Raw genomic sequence first — 19619 nt, forward strand, 5'->3', positions numbered from 1 at the left:
TTCCAGAAAGGGAAACAGGAATCTTCTGTTTTCCAGAAAGGGAAACGGGAATCCTTCCCACTGACGGGAACTGAACGCTGTTGCAAAATCCTGCTCTCCAGATAAGGGGGTTGCACTCCCCCTTATCTGACTGGAATTAGGTTTTCTCCCTGAAAATGGGAGCAGAAGTAGCACTTTGCAAGCAGATGCCCCAGCTGGCAAGCTGGTGGTGTCCAAATGGGACAGGGGAACACCCTGAACTCTCCTAAGTGAGGAAGGCAACAGCTGCATTTTGTGCAGATGAACGTGGAACACAAGCAGAGCCCAGCTCTGCACGGTCGATCTGGAACAACAAATAGCAGTGAGACTTGGGATCCAGGGCAGAGTGGGAAGACAGATCCCATCTGCTAAAAGGTTACAAAAAAGGGATTAAGGAAAGGATGTCTTTTCATTACCATCTCCTGTCAGACAGGAAATGAAGGCCCAGGGCCTGCATCACCCACGCACTGCAGAGGGATAGCTGATGTATCCAGCTCCTCGAGGATCTCACTTCAGGAATCTATTTTCTGGCTCCTCCAGGAATGGAACGTAAATCTGGAGGCTGGCAAGCGAAAAACTCCAGGTTTAACCAGCAAAAAAACAGCTATTAATTAAGAAGAGTATTTGTGGTTGTAGAAGGATGTCAGAGAATCCAACTGAGAGAAAGCAGGAGCAGGGTTAAAACTGCCCAGGCAGAACCATTTATTGCATCCAGCAAGAAGAGCAAGTGCAGATGTGTCCAGCCAGGCTCCAGGTGCAGAAAAGACACTTTAGGCAGTATATTGTGATTTTGAGGAGGATGACAGATTTGGACCAAAGCACAGCCCAATGTTCAAGATACTAAAAAAAAAAGAAATAACCTAAAAAATTCATTTAAATGAAACTTGTGTATTTACCACTGCTCTAAAATCCCTCTTCCTGCCACAGCTTGTCCATGCAGCCTCAACCACAGTTGTTGTCAAATGAAGATACAGATTGATAGCACAGCTACTGTTCTTACCTGGATAAGTCAGACCTGGCATCAAACCTGGCATTAATTATTTTATTTTCTCACAGAAAAGAAGAAGTGGTATCACTTTCAGATATGCAACAGCAGAACCACAGAAAGGGTGGCTGGGGAGGGACCTCAGGATGTCATTTAGTCATCCCACATAAAGCCAGCTGGCACCAGGGCTTGCCCAGCAGTGCCTCAGTTCAGCCAATTTCTGAAAACATTCAAGCTTTGAGTGACCTGTCCCAGGGTGGCACTGCCCACTCCACACATCTCCTTGTGCTGGCAGTTTATCCTCATACACAGCTCTGCCTTCTCTATTCCATTCCAGAACCTCACTGTGCCTCAGTTTTGAGGGGCATTTACACTGCAAGAGAGTGAGTTTAATGGCTAAAACATTCCTTGTGCTGTACAGAGGTTTATACCAGAACACCAAGAAATCAAAAGACTCTCCTAAAAGGTGCCACCACATTACAGAGGCAGGACCCTGCCACACTCCAGTGCCCAAGTCACCTCCTGCAGACATGTAAAGTGCATGAATGCCAACCAAATCAGACAGAAAATCCATATGAGGAAGATTTGCTAAATATTTGGGGGTTACATGTGTTTTGTATGATCTTTATCAAGACTGAGATCCCAAAGGAGTCAGCAGACATTGCTCTTACTCAACAGATGAGGAAGCAAGAAGATTAAATGTGTGCTGTGAGCAGGCAGCAGTGACCAACTGGGCTTTTCTCAGGGCAGTCCTTTTATTTAGGCTCAATAGCATGATATTCAGCCCAGAAATGGGTTCTGTGATCCTTAACATTCTCATGGAATTCAATTTCAGCTTGGCTTCCTGTTGACTGCCAGAGGAACTGCTGCTTCCCATGGAACACCACTGTCCTCATGGTGCTGACATCTCGGACCTGCAGCAAGAAAAACCAAACCATTTTATCTCAGCAGGCTACACAAAAATACTGGAGACTTGCAGATTGGTCACTCAGGGAAAAGCTGCGCTACAAAGGTTAGAAGAAATACAGTAGAGATGAGAAATTTTCATTCCCATCAGAGATGGGAACACAACAGAGATCTGAGGCTCTGATTTGTGACTGAACTGTGCATCTGGGTGTAAATCTGTAATGGAGATGGGTTTGTCCCCACCCCAATGATCCCCCTGGGGTTCCTGCCTCCTCACCAGGATGTAGTTGAAGTGAGTCTGGTTGCCCTCAGTGCCCAGGTCAGCGCTGAGGGCGCGGATGGAGATGCGCTGCCGCGGCGCCACCGTGATGAACGTCCGGCACACCGCGCCCTGCCCCTCAGCAGGAACCTGCACAGGATTCACTATTTCACCCTGGGGGCCAAACAGCTGCTGGTCACAGTCTGGCAGGGCAAAGGGACAAGAGAAAATGGCTTAGAGAAGTATCCAGCACCTCCAAGGAAGAAATCATTTAAATTAAACACAAGCAGAACAGTTTCTTTAGGTATTTTCAGCTGGGGATCTTCAAAGCATTAGCAAATAGCTGTGGGGGATTTGCTTTAAAACAAAGGGGCAGTCCACAATTAAAACTGATTCTAACACACCTCAAGAAGGGCATTGTTAGCTGCTAAAATGAAGCAAGGTTTCCATAGATTTCCATAGGCAACCACCATTCATGGAACTCTGTGGGCCTTAATCTAAAGCAAGAGCAAACCTTTCAGTACAGTACCTTGGTAATATTTTTTGGTTGCAGTTCTGCTGTTGTACTGCAGAATGACCCCGTTTCCTGGCAGCACAACTCGCTGTTTCACAATCAGTGTGTTGGTTCTGGAATTTATCAGTGACAGAGGGAGCTTCCTGCAGCCTGTCCGCCACATCATTCGCCCAGAAAACAGCAGGATCTCACCTGGAACGGATGAGCACAGGGCCTAGAAACACTTTTCTTTCAAGTAAAAGCCAAAGTCTCTCTTAGACAGGTCTGGAATCAAGTAATTTCTGCATCTTGTTTCTATCTTATCAAAATCTGTCATGAGAACAAGCCAGTTAACTTATCTAACTGCTGATTCCAGCTAGAGGGTACATTAGTTTTATAACAGGCCAAAACAAGCAGCTTCTTTAACCCCATAAGCTCCTTTCATCTCATATCTACCAACAAAACAGGTAAGAAACCACTGTGTGAGGGGAGGACAAGCAGCATCTTCACTTTGTTCCATCTGGCACCAACTTGGTGGAACAGAAAAACTCAGTAAAATGGTTTCAGAGATTACAGAGGCTCTGAGGCAGCCAGAGCTTCTCAAGGCACCAGAAAAGTGCAGCTTGAGATGCAGCTTTGCCAAAAGGCCAGGCTGGAGCCCAGAGCTGCAGGCAGTACCTGCAGTGCAGTTGAGGGAGCTCTCCAGGATGGTCACTGAGATCTCCTCCCTCAGGGGACGCCCGATGGCCACCGTGCAGTCCCTGCTCTCCACGCCTGTCATGTTGATGATGCCAGTGGCATTGAGAAACAGGTTTCCACAGACACCTGGACAGCAGAGACAGGTGAGAAACACACCCAGAAGGAAATACAAGAAAACAATTCCCTTTGTGGCACAATGAACAGATAAGGTCACATATTCTGGGTAAAACACAGGAAGAGTCACAGAGTCACAGAATTGGAAGGGACCCACAAAAGGATCATCAAAATCCAACTCCTGGCCCTGCACAGGGCTACCCCAGGAATCACACCATGTGCCTGAGAATGCTGTTTAAACACTCCCTGAAGCCTTGAGCTGCTGTCCCACAAGCTCCCAAGCCAGAAGAGTTTTGGGAAGCACAGGGAAGCGAGTCACTGTTCCTAGCTCAGGTAACATGGACGTGCTGGAACAGCAGGGTTTCCCTCCCAGCCAGATGCATTCCCTCCCATGCTCCTGTCCCTGTCTGGCAGCAGGATCCCCACAGCCCAGCTGCACACAAGAAGCTCCTTTTGGCCGTGTCCTCCTCACCTCCACTGGGCTTTGTCTGCTCCAGAGGCACACCCAGGTCCTTGTGTCTGTGCTCTGGGGCAGCTGCAGCTGCTGGCAGCTGTGTGGCTGGTGTCACTGAAGGCAGCTGTGCCCCAGGGGACTGGGTCCCCCCCTGCTCAGGACAGGGCCCTGCAGAGCAGCCACGCACCACGATGGCCTTGGGGAAGTGCCGGCAGAAGAGGGGGTTCACAGGCTTGTGGGTCAGAGAGCTGAGGCAGAAATCCTGCCTGGTCTGAATGCCATTCCCACAGGATGTTGAACACTGCAGAAGAACAAACCCAAATTTTTATCTCTGCATTCCAGGTGGTCTTTGGAAATAAATGCATTGATAAGCTCATGCATGATCTGGGGGGGTTCACTGATGCTCTTTTACCATTTGCCCTGTCAGTGCTCTTGTTCCATCAGCTATAAGATGCCCCCCCTTCCAGGGGACCTTCCAAACTATATATTTAAATTGCAGAACCACTTCCTAAAAAATCCCAAAATATCTGCATTCCAGGAGAAAACATGCCAAAACCATTTCTAGGCTGCAGCCAAAACTTGAGCTGAGGAAGGTGGGAAGCAAACCTACGGCTGCTAAACACAGGGCAGTGGAAAGCATGGAAAACACCCCTGGAAACCATTTAGCATTTCTGTGGGAAGCCAAGAGACAAGGCAAAAGTTGTTATTTCTCCCCTGCAGCCTCCAGGGAAGGGAAGAGGTGGAAAATTTCTGCATGTGAAGGGGAGCAGGTACCTCTGACCACTCGCTGAAGCTCCACTCGTAAGAGCACGTGCGGATGACACAGGGGACACTGGTGAGGGGCTTCTCTGCCACAGGGCACAAATGTTCCTCCTGCAACACCTCCTGGCCATGCAGGGTCTGCACACAGGTGACCAGCTGCACTGCCAAGCCCAGCCCACAGCTGGAGGAGCAGGGCCCAGCTGGGGTTACCTTCCACCTGACAGGGCAGGGAGGACAAAAAGTGAGTTAGGGATGAATCCCCACCCTGTCTCTCACTGCAGAAAAGGCACTGCAGCTCCCTCACCCTTCCTCCTTCTTCATCCTCTGCCTCACATGGTCTATGGTGCTTGGAATGCAGCCTGGGCCAGGTTTGGAGTTGGATACAGAGGGCACTCCCATTTTGCCAGGAGCCCACAGATTTCAAATGCACACTAAATCTTATTCTGCATCCATCACTGCCCTCCCCAGAGTGACACACACAGGCTTAACTGCAGAAACAATCTTATCTCCTTCCAAAACACACACACCACTGAACTCTCAGATCAGGATCAGACCCAGAGGCCCTGGGAGTGGCATCCTGTAACAAAAGTTCCAGTAGCTTTCCAGTCCCACAGCAAATAGGGCAGGGCAAGCTCACCACAAATCCTAAGGAAAGTGCAATGCATTTCCTTCAGTTTTCAGAGCAGCTGTTCCAGATTCTGAGAATATTTAATTCTTGCTACTTTCCTTGATGTTCTGTGGAAAGTGCACAGCTGGCAAATGTGTCACCACCTTGTGCAGCTGTAGATTTGCTCCTGCCTCCCCAGAGTAATAAGGGATGGAGAGGTTTTCAGTTTTTCTCTGAGGACTATACTGATTTCTGTCTGAGATGTACCAGGAAAGACTCTGAGTTTGCTGAGTATGGAGCAGTGCTACAGCTTTTGCAGCTGGCTGTGCTTCCAAAGAAGGGAAGAGCAGCCTGAACCCTTCCTTTGCCATGTCCCTGCAGACAGAGAGAGAAAGGAAAGACCCCTCACTGTCTCACTGTCTCCTGCTTTACCTTGGTGGGCAGGGGTTGAGCTCACAGATTTCCACCCTGCTCTCTGGCTTTGGCACTGGCTGACAGTTTTCCTCCTGGGTTTCTTCTTTGGTGTCAAAAGCCACACAAACATAATGCAGCTGAGTCTTACCTAGGAAGGGAAGCAATCTGACTGTGTGGTTTGGATGCAAGGGTTGAAAACAGGTCAGCAGGGTCACATCTGTGTGTACAAAACAAGCAAACTCTGCCCAAGCCATGGCACTCTCACTGCACTCATCCCCCCAGCTCTGAAACACAGTCAGACCACCCTCCAATTATTCTGTTCCAAAAAATCTGTGATCACAGCTACTCTTGGAACTGTAGAGGGGGAAAGACCAGCAGGGCCCCGAGGTTCCCAGGCACTGAACTCACACCTACAGCCAAGCAACATTTCCCTGCAGCACAGAAAGGCCTCACCTCTACCACAGGAGACAGAACACTCCCCAGCTACAGGGCTCCAGACATACACAGTCTGATTTTCCAGCTGGACATGCCCAAGTGGCTCCAGAGGCTGAAGTAAGTGTGCATCTTCCTCCTCAGAATAGAGCAAAAAACAGCTGCCCTAAACAAACCACCACGAGGAACTGAAGGATCCAGCAGCACAATTAAAGAGGGATGGAGCTGTCAAAGTGACAGGATGAGCCTTTAACTGGGCACAGCAGTGGTGTAAACCACCCTCCAGGCTCCAGGAGTAAGCTGGTGGCTCTTAACTGGTGGATTAAAAGTGCAAAGCTCCCAGTGAGGTTCCTGCAAAGCCAAGCCAGCAAACTCACTTTGTCCCAGCCCAAAGGGCAGACATTGACCACACATGGCACAAGGGAGAGGGGTTTTTCCTCTGCTGGGCACAGGCTGTCATCCACCACAGTCTCCAGGCCATCATGGAACTGCACACAGGTCAGGTTCTGCTGGGCAACTCCAGTCCCACACACAGCAGAGCATTCATCTCTCTGAGACATCTTCCACCTAAATGGGAGGCAGCTGCATCACCCCATCTCCCATCTGCACCAGGGGGGTTTACTGTTCAAGACACTGCTTACAGAAATGGGTCATGCAGAGTATTCAGCTTCTCTGTTTCCAAAGCCTTGTCTGGATGTGACTGAGAGGACAATTTAAGTCCTTCCAAGGACTAAAAGCACCTAAGCTATAGGCTAGAGTTCACAGTGCAATCACTTTTTATTGAGCACTAAAAGGTCTCTGAGGGCAATGTCTGGGCACCCTTGGTCCTCCTTCCCAAATAATCAACACAAGGATCAACCCTCTTTGTTGGCACCATCTTGGAAAGGATGTGAGAGGCATTTCTTCTGGATATACCCTTAAATCCCTTAAATATCTTCATTTAGCAGATTACTGTAAAACACTGAAGGACTATTTCCCATTCCTTCAGCTGACATCTCAATTATCTCACAGAAAGGACCAGGAAAGAAGAACATGGTTTGGGATCGGCTACCCCATTATAATTAGGAAAAAACAACTTCCTACTTCTCTTTTTTTTGTTTGTTTGTTTGTTTGTTTTGTTTTGTTTTGTTGTGGTTTGTTGTTGTTGTTTTGTTTTGTTTTGGGCTTTTTGGCCTTGACAACACAAATACAGAGCCTGGGTTAAGTGGCAGAGCAAGGCAGGAATTGAGGAATTCCTCCCAGGAACACCAACCTGTAGAGGCATGGCTCCATGGCACAGGGCTTGTGCTCTGGGAGGGGCTGTGGCAGCTCCTGACACTTCTGATCCTCTGTCACTTCATTCTTGGTCTGATCAAAGCACACATGAGCCACTGGCTGCACCCCTGGGACACAAAAGAAAAAGGAATTAAAGTTATAAGTGAGCAGCTCCCCTCTGTTATGGAAGGAAGATGCAGAGATTTTGCTTTACTTGATCACCTGGGTAAGAAAATGGGCTGTGTGGGAATTCAGACTTCCTTTAAACACACAAACTCATTCTTTGTGATATAACCTCCCTCAAGAGTTTTAAAGTGATTTTCCAAGGTGAGCACCCCAGCAGGGAGAAGTCTGATTGATAACCCACTGCCAAAATGCAAAGGTTGTTCTAAACTGGCTGCTTGAAAGAACAAAGATATCAATCATAAATTGGAATAAATTACTTCTAATGATCTGACTGATGAGGGACAGCAAAATAAGCCTGAGGAGGGAGCTGGTTTGAAATGCCATTGTGTAGAAGTGACCAGGTAACATCATCACACAGCCCTTGTGCTCAAACAGCACCAACCTCCCCAAATGCATCAGCAGCAGCCAAACCAGAGGCACTGGGAGAGAAACTGGAGATTTCCAGTGCCTGCAGCAGGCAAGGAATGAAATATTCATAAGCTACAGCTCTAGAGAAGATTTTTAACAATAATGAACATAAAAAGTCAAACTCAAAGAAATTACAAGCAAAGCTAAAAGGAGTCTCCTTTCAGTGAATGGGCTGCAAGGAGAGCCAGGCATTCCTGAATCTCAAGCACCATGACCCTGAGCACTAAATGCCCAGAATCCATCAGCAGCCTTATCTTTGCCCTACCCTCCTTGTTTTAAAATAATGACCATTGCTGAGGAGGGCCTGTGCATCACTTTCAGCTCTCAAGGTGCAATTTCAGCCCAGATTCCCAACTTCCTGTTATTTTAAGTCCCAAGTTTCTCATTCTTTTTTCTGTTTGTGGCTGCATTAGCTGGAGGCTCTGGAGCATTTTGAGCTCTTTACTTCAGGGTTTCAGCAATCACTTCACCTGGGGGATTTGCTGGAGGAAAGCTCTCCAGGCATAACTAGTTGGGTAGATTGACTTCCATAAATATTCATTAATGCATTTTCTAAATCCTTGTCACAGAAGTCTTGAGAGGCCTGACAGTGTCATCTGAATTATCTGGTAAACAAGATGTCAGGCCATCTATCAGAGTGAGCTGTTACAATCTGCATTATGATTCCTTCAGGGAGACAGAAAGGATTAGCCATGGCACAGGAATAGAATTCAAAGAAGGAAGTTTCATAATTAGCTCTGAGGCTTTAGTGAGACACCAGATACCCCTTTGGTCTCAGACTTCTGATGTTTAGCCAACTTCAAATTACAGTCTTCAGTAACTTTGAAAAATCTGAGAAAATTATTTAGTCTTAAAACCAAGAGTTCAGTTCAAACCTATTTAAAAATCCTCTTTGTGATCAAACATTTTCAGTATCATTTTGATGATTCAGCTCATTTGCTGATTAGTTAATTTAATTCAAAAGCCCCAGCACTTTTTCCTTTGGTTCAGTTGAACATTAGCAATCATTTCCAGCAATCTGCTTTGAAATTCAGTTCAGAGCAAAGGAGAAGTCTCCATAAAAAGTCAGGACTGAGTCCTGCTGCCTCACCTTCCCCACAGGTCACTGAACATGGGCCCTGCTGAGGAACCCACAGATAGCTCAGGCTCTCCTTGGGGACAAAGTAGCTGAAGGTGATGTCAGGGTTGGTGGCATTGCCATATTCTTTTGTGTACCTCCTGTAGACCTGGGGAAGGAAAAGCTGTGGTCAGTGCAGAAGAAAACTTGGATTTATTTCTTAGGATGGAGGAAGGAGAAGCCATCTCTCTTCTTTCCACCCAATCCTGAGCCTCACTGCAGTGCCTCAGTCCCACCCTGTGAGTTCTGGGCACTCAAAGTGAATAAGCCAAGCAGAAGGTTTAACTCAGTGTGGTTTTCCCCACACAATCACCCCCAGTGCCAGCCCCCAGCCATTCCCAAGAGCAGCAATCCCATCACTCCTCAGTGAACACCATCTCCCCTGGCCTTGGACACCTGAATCCACCACACCTGGATTCTGCAGCAAAGCCCCCCACACCAGGCCACTTCTGACTGGCCCCCTTCCAACTCTGCTGCTTTAATTCACCTGTATTTCAATTTCTTCCTGTGTTGGCCCATCCACATGGATTTCCTCCAGGCTTGGCAGGTTGTCCTGGGTGAGAAACACTCGGTATTTGATCTGCTTGTCCTCCAGAACTGATGGGTAGGTGACATTCAGCGAGATTTTTCCTTTTCCAGCCACCACGTACTCTCCTTTAACCTTCACAGCTGGAGAAGCCAGAGGAGCAGTGAGGTTATGAGACATGATGTGGTCACCAGGGTCCCCTGGTGCTGGCCACTTGGTAGGAACCAGTTTGATCCAAGTTTGGCATCCCATGGAGCATGGCTCCTACAGCTTCCCACTGGAGAGCATCCCACAACAAAATGCAGCACCAAAAATTCCATTTCTTTGTTTGCACCAGCTCCTTTTAGCCCTGCCTGTATCCCCTCCTCTCCTTTTCATTCCACTCACCCAGGTGTGTGAAGAGAGGCTTCCTGTTGGTGACATGGACTGAGGTGGTGTTGTAGGGCAGGGACAGAAATGTCACATACTCTGGAAGGGTGGAAAGGAGAAAGATGTGGTCACCTTCCATCAAGGAAACTCTGTGGGAAAGGATGGGGCTTGCAGCTCTGCTAAATTCACCCTGGCCCTGCTCCTTGCCTTGAACACAGAGATGATGACACAGCAAACACAGCTGAGCTGCATCCTGTGTCCTCTTCTCACATTTCTTTGGTTCTTTTTAGGTTCTCTGCTAAGATCTCTACATGAGACTGCAAGAGCCAGACCAGTTCCCAAATTTAACAAATCAGGAAGCATGGGCAACACTCTCAGGACATGGTGGGATTGGTGGGCAGGGCCAGGAGCTGGACCCAATGATCCTTGTGGATCCCTTGGGATATTTATGATTCTGTGATCTGATATCACCCCCAGCTCCCAACAATTTATGGGACTTCCCAAACAGTTACATTTCTGACACACATCCAGACAATTATGACCAAAAAAGGCATTCTGCCCACCTCCCAAAATCCATCTCCATACCCTCCATAAAATAAAACCAAGAAGAAGCAGAAGGGAGAAGATTTGGGGCACTGACTGCACTGAGGGGGAGGACTACACACCTTTAGCTTTCCCTTCTGTGTAGGATCCACTCACTTGGGTGCAGGTGGAGTTGTCACCCCCACAGACCTTGCAGGAATCCATGGCCTTCCTGGAGCCCATCTGGCCATCACATCCAAATGCCTGAGCAGAGGGGAGAGTCTGTCAGCCTGGCCTGTGCTGAGAAAACAAGTGAGCAAAAGCAACATTCCTGAGCTCCTGAAACTGCCCTTTCCATCTGGAATCTGGATTTAGGAACACAATAAAGGAAAAGATGTATTTGGACCTAGAGATGCCACTGGGCAGCACGTGCAAAGCCAGGGACTGGGAGGTCTTAGCTGAGAGCACAACTCTCAGAAACTGTGACATTTTCTTTCCCATAAGAAGCAGCCCAAAAAGTCTCTCCTGTGACCTAAACCCAAAACTCTGTGCTCTCTTCTATGAACTCTTTCTGGAGGGAGAGAGGAAGGGAGGGAAAAACAAAAGCCCAAGAGGACAGTAAACATGAATGGCAGGTTCTAAAGGAATCTTCAGCTCCCCAGACTCCACAGCCAAACCCAGCTCACATCACTCCAGTCCCACGGAACTCAGAAGAGAGATTCCATCCCCATTCCCACGAACAAGACTAATTCACACAAAGCTACAGGAGGATCTCAGCAGGCTTAACAGCAAAACATGTGCAACTGCTGAATTTATGCTGCAGCCACTGATCCCAGGCTTTGGAAGCTGCCATAACATGCATATTTATCACTGCTGCCAATGAAAGAGCCAAAATCAGAACAGGTTGTGCCTACACCCTCTGCTGTTCATGGGGGGAAACACTTCACAAAACATGATGAGCACGAGGATAATGAGAAAAACATAAAATTTACAAGGAGTATTCTGGGAATGTAAAGAAACAACAGAAAACATCCAGCCGGGTCAGCAGTGAGCAGTTCCTAAAATGCAGACAGCGCGGGGGAGTTGGATCCAAGGTCATCAGGAAAGAATGCCTTCCTCAGGTCCAACCCAGGGAAAAACTCCAGAAATCAGACTGCAGTTTTGATCAGCAATACTCCAAAAATCAATCTGTTGACCTGTGATGCCCAGGCTTTGCTCCTTATCTTGCCACTGACTCAGTGATTCAAATAATGGAATTTCCCTCCAAGACAGTCAGCGTTTTATGGGGCTAATTACAGCAGGCAAGCTGAGCAGCTAATGATGTCTCCTCCACCAACACAAAAACCAATTGCTTCTTGGATTAGGGATGAATAGCCCTGTGTGTTTACTGCATAATTAGCTGAATGTCTTATCTAGAGGGCATTGGATGCACAGACAGAACAGGAGATTTTTGGACTCCATCCAACACAGCAAGAACAAAACTCTCCTCTGAGAAGAGCTCACTCTGTTGTTTGGGACACTGTGGTTTTTCCTAGCACGATTTCCCCTGGTTCCTGTGGTGCAGATCACCTGTCAGGGACTCACCTGGACTCCCCAGTCACTTACTCTGCATCTCCCCATGACACACAGATGGAGATCCCCGTGGTGCTCTGTGTCATCCTGCTCACACCTGGTTCCATCCAGGAAATTGTCCCCGCGGCTCACCATGAACTCCTTGCCCACAGCCCTGCACATGTGCTTGCAGAGCAGGTCCCCTGGAGCAGGCAGGCACAAGGAAGGAGTTATTCTTTCAGGAAGGCATGTGACTGCTCACCAAGCAATGGGAAAAAACCCAGAGAAGTTGTGGATTCCCATCCCTGGAAGCGTCCCAGGTCAGGCTGGATGGGGTTTGGAGCAACCTGGGAGAGTGGAAGGTTTTAAGGTCCCTCCCAACCCACACCATTCTGAGATTCTATGATCTCTCAGAAAGCACCCAGGTTTCATGTGAAAACTAAAACTCTCAGTGAAACTTTTCATTCCAAAGCACAGAAGTCCATGAGCACAAACTGAGGTTCTGGACATTCCTTACCCTTGGCAAAGCCAACAGCAGAGGTCCAGGTATAAAAGGATGGTGTTTCTACATCAAGGTACAGTGGCTTTAAATTTGTTGCTGCACATTGTTCAGCCATGAAGTCCTGCTGGGTGATCAGACAGGCCTGGATCCCAGAGAGATAATTGTGTAAGGGAAGGAAGTGACTGAGCACTGACATTTAACCCTCTAGCTAAAGGCAAAATGCAGCGCCTGGTGATTGAAACACCCAAACAACTGCAAAGAAAGAAAACCACTTTAAAGAAAGGCTGCAGGATATGCAGAGAATTGTGCTTGGAAGCTGATATCTTTGCAATTTATACAAAATAAATAGATAAGGAAAACAGGAACAATACAAGAAAGCCCATCTGAAGAAAACCATCATTGTGAGTCACCATTTTCTCAGCATCTGTCCTGCTATGGGGCATAGAGAAAATGCTTCATTAGATGTGAACAATGCTATTAAATAATCCTGCTGCCTTCCATGGCACAAATACCTCTCCTGCTGTACACCAGATCTTTACCAGAGCAGTCAGCTGTGGGAAGGACAGTCACAAAACACCCATCCCTCAAAGGGCTCAACAGTGAGACAGAAGTTCAGATGCTGCTGAGCTCCATTACCTGTGTGTTGCACATCTCTGCTTGCACGCTGGCACCGTGGCACTCCTGCCCCCCAAAAGCAGGCCTGGAAATGACAGAATTCCTCAACAGAGGCAGCAAGCAAGAGGAAAATAAAGAGGAAGACTCAGCCTTGAGGCCCTGAGCACAGATAGGTGCCCACATCTCACCTGGGGTTGTTACAGAAGCGCTGCCTCAGCACCACCCCCCCGCCACAGCTGCGGGAGCAGGGGGACAGGGGGCTCCAGGCAGACCAGTGCCCATGGACCACAGCCATGGGGTTCAGTTCCTCCAGAGAGCTGCACTGACCCTTGGAGCACCACTAGGAGCAAGAACACACACAACTGGCAGCAGTGAACACGGCAGGGCTGGGATCTAAAAGGCTGGCACAAGTTCCTGGCTTTGGCAGGCCAGTAACAGAGTCCCAAGGCGAATGAGGCACCTTCTGACAAGGGGCTGAAGAGTCCCCTTCCTAATTGGGTCTAACATCAGGCTGGGGTCAAAGCAAAGAGCACACCAGTAGAAGGAAGGCACAGATATCAGGCTATAGAACTGCAAAGCAGCTCCAGAGATAAACACAAGGTGGAGAGACCAAGATCAGGACACAATGGTACCAGTTTAGGTCTGGTTTCAGTTCCCTGGCCAAGGGGCAGTGAGTGCCAGGTACCTTCCAGACACTGACAGAGCTTTGCTGTCTGAGCTCCACAGCCCCCACACCCAGTCCTGGTGGGAGCCTCTTTACCTTGTTGATCCCACACTCAGTCCCATCCAGGAGGGGCACCAGAAGCCGAGTACAGCTGGATTTGTCTGCTGGATGTACATGGCATGAGAGAACTTTACAGATGTCCTGGTGTGACAAGAAAATCAGGGAGTTCAGGGAGTCAGGCTCAACAACACAGTCCCAAAAGTCTAGAGAGGGCATGTCCCAGGTTTTCTCCCAGACACCCAACAATGCAAGTTCCTTCATTTTTCCTGCTGTGGGCAAGTCAAAAGATCCTCACTGTAGTGATCACCAGCTGTAATGCTGGAATATGATCAACTGAAGCAATTAAAGTTTCACCCACCTTAGTGTTTTCTCATTAACAAAACATGTCCAGATGGCAGCTATTAAACACGCTGTGCTTCCCAGACAAAGGGATTTGGGCCATGGCAGGGAAGCTGGAGGAATCCAGTGACCAGAAATTCCCCAAGGCAAGACCCTGAGTGTGTGCACCCAGCACTGCCAGCTGTGCACAACAGCACCAAACAGCAAACTTTACAGGAGATGTATGTGGAGGAAGGAGATGATGAAGAGAAGGGAAACATTTTGAAAGCTTTGCCAAGAAATCTGTGAAAAGGTGCAGAAAAGCACCTTCGATCCCTTCAGAATAAAAATGCTGCCAGCCAGCTCTCCCAAATTTTCGCTCCTGAACATTTCCCAGCTGCCCTTAGCAAGACAAACAAACTTTCTACCTACAACATTGGTGTCAGCAAAGGTGCAAGCTGTGGCCACACTCCCAAAGGCAATTTTACACTGCTCATCTGCTCCGTAGTACAAGCCAGGCTTCCACCCCGGGATGCTGCCGTCCATGGCCGGCAGGTCATTCAAGCAGCTTGTTTGGCCTGTACTGATAGAAACATGAGGAATAACACTTTCCCAGCTGTGGGTAGTGAGGACAAGGACATGTTTGCAGACTTGTGCTGAGTTTCACTCTGGGAGTTGGCTGCTGCTTTCCCAGACAACACATGCTCGCTGTGGGCTGGGATGGATTTAGTTGCAGCAGCTGCCTGGAGATGCTCACAGTTCCCTGCTGCTGGAGTTTTATCCCATTCCTGTCCTGCACCCAGCCAGCACAGCCTGCAGTGCCTGGATGCTCTGGTGTTGTAAATAAAATGTGCAGGCTGAGCCAGTGTCTGAGAAATCCAACCCAGCCCAGGCACATCAGGCACCAACCAAAGCCACTTCCAGCGATGTGAAGCAAAAACTGGGTTTAACCTCAGCAACAAGTGCTAAGAAAGAAACAAACCCCAAGCTTTTCACTGCTCCTCATTTTTCAATTAACTTTTTTATTCTTTGAGTTTTTCTCTCCTAAGCTCCCAGCAAAGGGAGCTGAAGAACTCAACCATTCCCTTACCTGACAAGGGCCAGGAACTGCTCCCGGCTGCAGGGAGACCAGGTGAGGTCGATGCTGTTGTTGTTTCCTGCTGAGCCCATGATGTAGCCACTGCTGCTGCACAGATTCCCCTCTCCATCGTGGGCAATGCCAAGGCTGGAACAGAAGCAGCACAGAGCCCTGAGAAGAGGAAATCCAGAGGCTGGAGCCTCCCTTCTCTAAGCAAGCACTGAGCTCCCTCTGCAGCCCTTCCTTCTCCTGTTGTCACAAAGGGTTTCTCTCCTCTTTGCAGCTTCTAATTGTCACAGGACATGCAGGAATGCAAGAAATGGAAGGAACTCTCTCCAAAATAATCCATGATGATGATCAAAAGGGTTAGCATAATCCATGGGGAATTCCCTTTTATGTCAAGAGGTGCTTTGGCTTCTTTCCTAAACTGGAGGATGTTTTTACCTGAATAAAACCTGCTGGGCTGCCCTGGCAGTTTCCCACTGACCTGTGCCCAATCTCATGGGCTATGGTGACTCCAAGGTCAAAGCCAGTGTCCTGGGTAATGACACAGCTCCAGAAGGAGGAGCAGACTCCCCCTAACTGAGTCACCCCACGAAGCTCCTTGTTCCCATCAGGCAACTCCAGGTCAAACCTAAAGGAAGGGAGACATAAAGAGGAAAGAGCAAAGAACCCCCACAGCTAAAAAAGCCAGGTCTAGACATTCAGCTAAATTTATCTGAGCTTTCCTGGTCTAGCTTTGCCAGCCATCTAACACTTCTTTTGACACCAGTGCCCACTGCTGAAATTTTAAGATGATTCCACATTAAAAAAGCCAAACATCCTCAGAAAGCAGAAGTGAATAAAACAACCTAATCCTATTTCCCAGTCCCTCCCAGGGCAGGGAGCTCAGCACCTGGTGATGTAGAGGACAATGTCAGCATGCTGGGGGTCAGAGTCGTTCTGGGGGTTCACCTTCTTGCTCCACTCACAGACACTGATGAGGGAGGAGGTGATGTTGGTGGTGATGTTCACCTCTGCCTGGAGGGAAGGCACACGTTGGCACATTCCAAACAGCCTGGAGCTTGGGCAAGCCTCAAACACAGCAATCCCTTACCTCTGGCTCTCTCAAAACCAGCATTTGCATGAGGTGAACTCTGAAATGAGCCCCCAGTGAGGCATCTCTGAGCAGCTCTGCTCCCTGAGAAGAGACAGAAAGGATTCAATAAACAGGGGGCCTTGGGGAGTCCCACTCCCTGCTCCCAAAAACTGGGCTGCACTCACTACAACACTAACATATGCATTACAAATGTGAATAAATCTGTCAAGAGATAAGAAGTGGTTGGATTTGTCAGACACTCTGAAGCAGAGAGAAGAATCTGCATGAAAAGTCTCATAGGGTAGAGTGAATGCTAAAGACTTTTCTGCAGTACACACTGAGAAAAATTCTTAATAATAGCAAAAAGAGACATGAAAATTCTGCAACAGAAATAAAAGTGAAGTATAAAATATAAAATGGATTCAGTGGATTTAGCTCAATCCCAGGGTGAGAAAACTCTTTACCTGTGTTGCAACATTAGTAATGAAATTAACAGCTACATTTTCTATGTGGGTTTTAAACCCTCTAAGGTTTCCTTTTACTCCTTGTACAAGGGAATTTGGGGGATTTCATGCCCAGGGAAGCACAGGGGAATGCCCTGCACACATGAGTTCTGCACCAGGGACAGGTGACCCCAACCACCCTGAGGAACAGAGGCACTCACAATGTTCAGGTTGGCCAGGATGTAACGTTCTGTGTCCTCTTTGTGGTACAAGTAAACATCTGGCCCTGCCACCACCATCAGCTCCAGATGTTTGACAGCTGCCTCAGCCCTCTTGTGCAGGCGAGGAGGAGCCCACCCTGCTGGACAGCACAGAGGGACACCAGGAGGTTCAAATGCACCATAAAGGTCCCACAGATCCACTCCCTCTCCCCCAAGGCTGCAATAACTCAGCTGCAAGTCCACTTTTCTAGGGGTTTGCTCAGCTTCCCCACTTCTGGTGGTGTCTTTCAGCTGCCAGCAGCTTTAGCAACACACCTGTGCCCTCAAAATAACAACCAGGCACCTCAGACACACTGGGCACACCTCGGTGAGGTGAAGAACATTTTCAGGTCTATTTCTGTATCTGTAAACACCAATTTTCCCTCTGAGCTCATGGAAGCAATGCTCCAGGAGACAGCTTTTCCAGCAGGGCTGTTACCTCTGGCTGGCTTTGCCTCTCTTGCAGCACTTTTGAAGAGGATGTGGGGGCTGGAGAAGCCGAGGTCCTTCAGCAGAGCCACATCTTTGCTCCTGACTGGCCTGATGTGAATCTTCTCCTCACCCACAGTGACCACTCCTTGCTGAAGCAGATAAAATTCCACCTCTGAGTTACTCCTAAGATATTTGCTATCCATGGGGATGGCAGGGATTTATTCAGTGGATGGCTCACACATGCTTGGTGCAGGAAGCTGCCACCTCCAGAGGCTGTTCCTGCTCATACTCACCAGCTGCCCTTCACAGAAAGTGACTCTGCTGCTGGCCCCAGGAGGATGCAGGGCTTTCCCACCTGCAAAGCAGCTCCCTGGGAATCTCCTCAGTAAAACCAAGGAAGAGTTCACCACCTGGCTGCTCACAAAGGAGGAGGAAAGGAGGGCATGGTCCTCTAGGAATTCAAAGGCATAGAGCTGCCCCCAGGCCTGGATGGAGCAGTGCTGGACCCGACAGGGCCTCAGCCCAAAATGTTCTTCTTGACAAGGGCAAGCTGGCTCAGCCACAACAAACTCAGGTACTGAAAGAAATGAAACAAAACCAGAACAAGGGGAGCAGTTATGAGGAAGGTTGATACACAAAAACCCAGTGTAAGGTCTATTTCCCCAGGAAAAATACCCTAAAAATGACAACTGTGGCCTCTTGGGCTCATGGTGCCAACAGCCAGAGAATTTCTGTGCTTTTGTGTATTCCAAAGTGAGGATAATCTGACTGGGAACACACAACAAAAACTGGCACCGAATTTATTGGAGCTTTTGCTCTCTCAATAAGGAGAACAGTTCATCTAAAAAAGGCTGAGACAGTTTTGTTCCTGCAGATTTTAACTGTTACTGAGTGGGAATTATCATAATGCAAAGACACTGGGATGAGCACTAGGTGAACTCACAAGGAGACAACACCCTTCCTTCAGGGATTTGAGACTTCAAAACATCTTTATTCTGAACTATCATCAATCCAGAACCAGAATTCAAATTTGTTTGTGCATTTATTAAAGATAATCATAACAATTAACAAGTATTTAAGATTACCCTTAGTCTAAAGCTTTTGTCAGAAGAAAAACACCAATACAGAGAATGGGGGCTGAGCAGAAATGTGCAAAGAGGTTGAGCAGATGTGAAGCTCTGACACATCTCTCCATCCACTCACACTGAAACCCAGACTGTCTCACTTGCACTGGGACTCAGAAACACCAAGTGCTGGTAATTTCAGGGGTTGTTAATCAGAGTTTTCTGCACTGCCAGCCACACAGGGTAAAACCCTATGGCCAGATGTGCTCTAAGCCGAGGGACACTGAGCCCTGCATACCATCAGCCACTGAGCTGCTTCCAAAGTAAGACACAACATCTCCCGCATCCAGAGCGCCCAGGAATTTCTGCAAGAGGAAGAAGAAGAGCAAAAACAAATGGACACGAAGCTCTCCCTTCGCTGGAAGGAACGCCAGCAAACAGCTCAGCAGCCCCGGTGCCAAACCCTCATGGCTGAGCAGGGGCTGCACAAAGGAGGGAACAGCTTTATCTTCGTGATTAGCGAGCTCGGACAGAGTTTGGCTTAGAACCGCGTCGTCTCCTCTTCTTTTTCTTTATTTTTTTTTTAGCTTTTCTTAGAAGGCGGGCAGCGTTCCTGGAAGGGCCGTTGCGAGGTCAGACTCACCTCAGGGAGCCAGCACAGCCCCAGCGGGAGCACGGCGAGCGCCCGCAGCGCCAAGCTGACGGTCATGCCGGACAAACCGAGCTCTCCCAGCCGAGCACCGAGAGCTTTCGGCCCGGGGCCTCACGTGGAGCGGAAGGGAAGAGCAGAAAGAGCAGAAGCAGCGCTTGTTTGAGCAAACAGCCCCTGAGCAAACACGCTCAGAGCGGGCCCGCGGGGGACGCGGCCACGCCGGCCGCCCTTGCGCAATGACCGCGGCTTCTCCGGATTGTGCGCCAGCCCCGGCGGGCCGAGGGGCGGCTCGGGGGCCGTGTGGCCCTGGGGACACACCCGTGTGGGGTGGGGGTCACCCCACGACCCCAGCCCCGGAACCACGGAACCGCCTCCCC

General features: G+C 48.7%; 1 protein-coding gene across 5 annotated transcripts; it reads right to left on the reverse strand.

Moving 5' to 3' along the window:
• Positions 1 to 869: 869 nt before the first annotated feature.
• Positions 870 to 19611, reverse strand: ADAMTS13 (ADAM metallopeptidase with thrombospondin type 1 motif 13). Of its 5 annotated transcripts, none has more exons than XM_064727611.1 (29): positions 19234 to 19610; positions 18889 to 18955; positions 17820 to 18103; positions 17534 to 17675; positions 17056 to 17192; positions 16410 to 16493; positions 16209 to 16333; positions 15801 to 15947; positions 15326 to 15460; positions 14668 to 14818; positions 13954 to 14058; positions 13382 to 13533; positions 13215 to 13278; positions 12594 to 12720; positions 12131 to 12279; positions 10669 to 10789; positions 10022 to 10102; positions 9596 to 9777; positions 9082 to 9217; positions 7396 to 7525; positions 6521 to 6710; positions 6165 to 6282; positions 5730 to 5859; positions 4703 to 4907; positions 3947 to 4229; positions 3340 to 3486; positions 2698 to 2874; positions 2187 to 2371; positions 870 to 1917 (listed from the first exon to the last, which is right to left on the reverse strand). In XM_064727611.1, exons 1-29 carry the CDS (start codon positions 19297 to 19299, stop codon positions 1759 to 1761), a joined length of 4179 nt encoding a protein of 1392 aa, XP_064583681.1. In that variant the 5' UTR covers positions 19300 to 19610; the 3' UTR covers positions 870 to 1758. The 5 variants fall into 5 exon arrangements, with proteins under 5 accessions (XP_064583681.1, XP_064583680.1, XP_064583682.1 ...); XM_064727610.1 differs by having other exon boundaries at positions 17056 to 17195; XM_064727612.1 differs by lacking the exon at positions 13954 to 14058 and having other exon boundaries at positions 17056 to 17195; positions 19234 to 19611.
• Positions 19612 to 19619: the final 8 nt, after the last annotated feature.

Source organism: Zonotrichia leucophrys, chromosome 17, assembly GCF_028769735.1.
Source record: "Zonotrichia leucophrys gambelii isolate GWCS_2022_RI chromosome 17, RI_Zleu_2.0, whole genome shotgun sequence".
In the NCBI taxonomy this organism is placed as follows: domain Eukaryota; kingdom Metazoa; phylum Chordata; class Aves; order Passeriformes; family Passerellidae; genus Zonotrichia; species Zonotrichia leucophrys.

Coding starts and splice junctions, on each gene's coding strand:
- ADAMTS13 (XM_064727610.1), bottom strand. CDS start 19,299: ATGACCGTCAGCTTGGCGCTGCGGGCGCTCGCCGTGCTCCCGCTGGGG. Junction 12,280..12,593: donor TGCTGTTGGCTTTGCCAAGG/GTAAGGAATGTC, acceptor TGCCTGCTCCAG/GGGACCTGCTCTGCAAGCAC. Junction 3,487..3,946: donor GCAGACAAAGCCCAGTGGAG/GTGAGGAGGACA, acceptor TCTGCTGTCCAG/GTGTCTGTGGAAACCTGTTT.